The sequence below is a fragment of the Solanum stenotomum genome, chromosome 5 (assembly GCF_019186545.1).
Source record: "Solanum stenotomum isolate F172 chromosome 5, ASM1918654v1, whole genome shotgun sequence".
Lineage (NCBI taxonomy): Eukaryota > Viridiplantae > Streptophyta > Magnoliopsida > Solanales > Solanaceae > Solanum > Solanum stenotomum.
In genome coordinates this window covers 371,037-376,305 of record NC_064286.1, presented here as the reverse complement: position 1 = coordinate 376,305, position 5,269 = coordinate 371,037, and the positions used below count along the sequence as shown (strand labels likewise).

The 5,269-nt window shown below is 27.4% G+C and overlaps 1 protein-coding gene across 1 annotated transcript; it reads right to left on the bottom strand.

The window, feature by feature from the left end:
- Positions 1–1,768: 1,768 nt before the first annotated feature.
- LOC125866274 (transcription factor bHLH106-like) lies at positions 1,769–4,151 on the bottom strand. Its single transcript, XM_049546612.1, has 2 exons — positions 3,751–4,151; positions 1,769–2,570 (listed from the first exon to the last, which is right to left on the bottom strand). Exons 1-2 carry the CDS (start codon positions 4,066–4,068, stop codon positions 2,106–2,108), a joined length of 783 nt encoding a protein of 260 aa, XP_049402569.1. The 5' UTR covers positions 4,069–4,151; the 3' UTR covers positions 1,769–2,105.
- Between the last annotated feature and the right edge of the window lie 1,118 nt (positions 4,152–5,269).

The window sequence follows — 5,269 nt, the reverse complement described above, 5'->3', positions numbered from 1 at the left end:
ATACACATCTATCGATTAAAAGTTAAATATACTTAATCAAAAATCACAAGCATCAAAATTAGAACTTGTCACCAATGGGTGGGTGTAAGAAGATCCACTTGAGTAAGATTTTATAGGCCCAATTTCATCAATGTGGACCCATTGGTTATAGAGAAGTTTGGACCTATTGATATATACAAATAAGGAAATGGGCCTTCCCATTTAGACTGCAACAACATAAACTCTTTTGATATTGCTAGTAAGCTTTTCTTTTCCCTTTTCCCCTTTTAAATTAGTGAAAATCATGTTGTCTTTTGATATTTTTAATAAAGTTGGAGGTAGTGGGATAGAGCGAATTGAAATTACTCTCATCGATACCACTAGATCATAATTCTTTGACTCGAAAAGAGCTTATTTGTTTTAGAAACATGTGAAAATAACTTTTTGCACTTCAGTATACGTACGAAACAACTAATGCTTTTGAACAATATTTTTTGTAGTGACATATCTCATATGTGCTCATAATATTCATTGAAATATCTCAAAAAAAAAAAATCAATTTCTTAAACCTTATATCAAGTCAAAATCAGACAGATAAACTAAAACAAAAAATACATCAAAAACACATCTCCTAATTAACATGCATACTAAATTATCGAAATCTAATATGAATATCGAATATTGACATATTATCATCGAAATTTGATATGAATATCGAATACCAAACAAGTAAGTGAGTAGATGTATAGGAAACAGAAAGTAGCACGCATTGAGAAGGTGTCAGAAAAAAGAATGGAGAATTAGGAGACATTCATTCATTCAAAACAACGTAAGTAATAATTGTCTTTTCACAGTAAAAGTGGGCCGACAAGCAGCACGCCTCAGCCGGCACTACACAATGCGCCCCTACAAACAAAACTTACTGTTTTCAATAACTCATAATGTTTTTTTTTTTTAACTTTCTCGTCTTAAATTATTAATCGTGATTTTAAAAAATAAAATTTTAAATTTATTTGTTTTTCTAAAAAAATTTAAAATAATCGTGATTAAACTGTATTATTAATTGTTGTATAGTTTTTTGCCAACAAAAATGTTTTTCACTGTTTAAGAATCTAACATTGATTCCCAAAAGAATGTTTGTTCTCGTGAGCTTCTGTGTGGGAACTAAAATCGCATGCTGTCTACCTAGATTCTTTAACATTTGCTACTTCAAAAATTTAACAAAAATATAAAAGAAAAGTGCTAAATGACCAGAAAATTTAGTCAGAATTTGGACAGAAAATTAAAAGAAACTATAATATTTTTTTTATTTTAAAATAAATTGATGTTTTTTTTCATTTTTTAGTTAAAATGTATTAAGGTTAAAAGGATAAAAATATTTTAAAAGGTAAAATAACATAGATAAAATATCATTCTGACCAAATACTGGCCAAATTTTCTAGCCAAAAAGATTTTTCCAATATAAAAAATAATTCAGACTTACATTTGTGATATTTTTAAAAATTTAAGCTTTTAAATAAGACGATTCTTACACGTCCATTAGAGCGCTTTAACATATCGAGTTGATTGGGATTAAAAAAGTCCTTTGTAATTGATGGAGATTTGATAAGTTAAAAGAGTTTACGTTTTATATATGGTTAGTGTAAACAATTTCCACACCATTAGTGTATTATAATCTTTAGTTTTTCAGTAAGGATGGGATCATATCATAATCATTGAAATAAATGAATTATATAATCTCACACATGATTTGAATGTACATAACAAACTTTTCAACAATGAAACATATAACAAATGGCAAGATTTAATTATCTCCTTGCAGATCATCAATCATAGTTATATTAAGTGAAACGATTACTTACATTATTTGTTATTGAACAAAACCCTAACTAGTTACTATTACAAGCAAACACAAATCATGTCACGTTCACACAAAAGTATCAATGACTGATTTAATAACTTTACTACTCTTGGTCTTTTGGACCTTCCACTAGTACCTCATTACTGATTTCACAGATCGAACTGGTAACTTATAATTCCCACAATTAAAGAAGGTACAATTTAAAGTTGCTCCAAAGCTCCAATATTTCAACAAAGCATGCATGGAAAAGTTATACATATATACCCTAGTAATTTCTTGTTCCTTGACCTAATACTCTTCGTCTTTTACCTCGTTCACCAGTACCATAACTCGAACGTTGAACTATAGACCTCAAAGCATCTCTCAAGAACAACAACGACGATTCATCATCATCAGTATTGTTATTATTACTCTTATGATCAACAGCTAATACAATCACATTACGAATTCTCCCTCCTAACGTGACCATTTCCGCTCTTATAGGACTTAATCCGAGTGATTTTAGGGTTTCGATTAGGTCAGGGATGAGATCAAATCGATCCTCACAACAAAGAGAGGCCTTAATGAGTAATCTTCCATCAGCTAAACAATCATTTGATGATAACACACTGATTTCATCAGTTTCTGAAGGGAATAATAAGTTTGTTTCACTTTGCATAATTTGTGAAGTTTGTTCTTTGAGTTCCCTCACACGTTGAACAACTTTGGCTAGTAATGAAGCTTTATCTAACTGTAAAATGAAGAAAAAAAATGAGTTTAAGTTATATACATCGATAAGGACGATGTAAAAGGAAATAATCACAAATGATTTTATTGAAAGGGTAATAATATGTTATAACAAATTAAGTTATATATCGATCATATAAAAATTCATTATACTGATAGTCAGAGCAAAACAAAAAAGTCATTCAAAAAGAAAGAAAATAAGAACAAAAGAGAAATGCCATTTTATTGTTTTTTGGTGGAAAAAGTGAAACTACTTTCCCAATATATCTAATTTATGTACTTCAGACCTAGAAGGAAGTTTGAATATTCTTTTTCAGTGTTTTCTACTCCCTCTGTCCACTTTTATTTGTCATGTTGCGCTTTTCGAAAGTCAATTTGACTTATTTTCAAAGTTAAATTAGATTACATTAATTCGATTTTTTAAACAAAAAATTTGGATATTCAAAAACTATACGAAAAGTATTATACATTGCAATTTTTTACATATCAATATGATGAAAAAATATATCCTAAAATGTTAGTCAAAATTTTTAATGTTTGACTCTAAAAATGAAAAGTATGACAATTAATAGTGGACGGAGGGAGTAGTAAATAAGAATCTCGAATATAAAAAATTTTAAATAAAAAGAAGAATAAGAAAACAAATATAATCATGCTTTTATTCTTCTTCATAATAACCACAAATCTTGAGATGTAGACTTAATTCGAAATTAAATTAAATGTATAGAATCGAAGGAAACTATTGTAAAGGAATAAACTTACTTATAACATGTAGTAATTTCTTTAGCATAAAAATTATTGCCCCAAAAAATAAATAAAATGAAGCTAAAACAAGCAGTTTTTTTTTTTTTTTGAAATTATTAATTGAAATATATCAAATATATAACTAGATAAATTTATTTACTTTTTCTGATTTTTTTTAAAAAAGAAATCATGTTTCATTCAATCTTCCACCAAATTTAGTACAGTAATAAAAAAAGAATAGGAAATACACATTAAGAATAAAAATTAACAATGGGCACAACTTAATAATTATGTGGTTAAGCAGAGAAATCTAGTTGTTAATTAATTCTATTCAATAATCAATTAGTATGAATTAAGTATCAAATAATCTTGTTACATATATACATACAAGATAATTTAACAACAGATTAACGATGAATTTCATAGCGACAAGAAATTACCTTAGAATTGCAAGAAAGTAGGGTTCTGAGGCTATGAAGATGAGAATTAATCCTTTCTCTTCTTCTTCTTTCAGCTTCTTTATGATTCTTAGCTCTAGCTTCTGGACTATTATTATTATTATTACTCTTTATAGTTTCTTGAATTTCCACAGGATGATGATGAGGGTAAAATGGGGAAGAGCTACAAAAACTTTTAATAGCTTCAATATCAAAACCATAATAATCTCCCATCATATTATTATCACTTGATGATGATTTATTTTTGGAGAAATAATTGCAAGATTCCAAGTTTTCTTGAAAGTCTTGTTGTTGTTGCATGTTGAGGGGTTTGTGTTTGTCTTCTAAAGAGAGAGCTTTTTTGGGGTGGGAATTTTAGAGTATAGTGGAAATGATTGGATAAGAAATATGATCATGTATTCTAGGGTTTTCATAAGACTTTTCTTCTTTTCAGAACTCGAAGCCCAATTTTAAATTTATGAGTTCTGAATATAATTATTTTTTTAGATAAATTAATTATTATTTTCAAAGACAATTACAAAGGTTTGTACAAAAATTACTAGCTAATAGGTTCTGTCGAATCATGAGTAGAAAAAAATTGTAATCGCTATTCTATCAATCTTATGTATCAAAATATTTTTAAACTCGTGATTTTTTTTAAGATGTCATATGAAATATTGAAATTAAGAAGTATATTAAATATATAAGTTAATATTTTTTATAATTAGATTAAAAAAATAATGAAGATAAATTGAGATTGAAAAAAAAAATATCCTTTTGGTTGTTTGTTCTTTTAGGTTGAGTTGTGGTCACATGAAATGATGATATGAAACCCACGCGGTTTTTTATTTTATTTGAAAAGAATACTTTTTTATCTTTTTTAGTTTGACCAACAAAGAGATAAGACTCCTTGATTGATTAACCAAAGAAGTGTGCAATTTTATTTGGGAAAGTTTAGATTTAACTTATATTGTAAAAAAATGATTTGATTTCTATGTATCGATGGTGTGAGAAGATAAATTTATATAATAGACAATTGCATGTAAAATTTCTTGATAATTTAGTAATAATTGTAGGTAAATCTTGCAATCTTACATGTTAAAGTTTACTACAAGAGAAAATCTTTGTATTGTTAATGTACCTAACTTAAATTCTATTTTGTTTGAAATTTGTTTGTTCTATTGTCTAGAACATTTTAATTTCGGATGAAAACTTATCAAGTCAAGTAACTCAAAAATATCCAAACGTCTTATATACAATGGACTTCAGATGGAATATTTCATATAAACTACATATATTGTAAGCAATAAATTTGTTTGTGCGAACGATGTATATCAAAGGGGATGAGTATATATGCGTCTGAAGTTAGTAATTTAGACACATATATTTTCAACTTCTAAGCCTAAAGTTGATTTTAAATAAGTTAATATATTTAACTATGCCTTAAAACTCTAATCCTCAAATTGGCTATTTTGTGTACTTGTCCCTTATTCTAACTACTATTCGGCCATACTACAAAATG

Bases quoted from the DNA above. Each gene is read 5' to 3' on its own strand.
- LOC125866274 (XM_049546612.1), bottom strand. From the start codon at position 4,068: ATGCAACAACAACAAGACTTTCAAGAAAACTTGGAATCTTGCAATTAT. The intron at 2,571-3,750 runs GTAATTTCTTGT...TTCATTTTACAG, and splicing joins TACTTTCTTGCAATTCTAAG to TTAGATAAAGCTTCATTACT.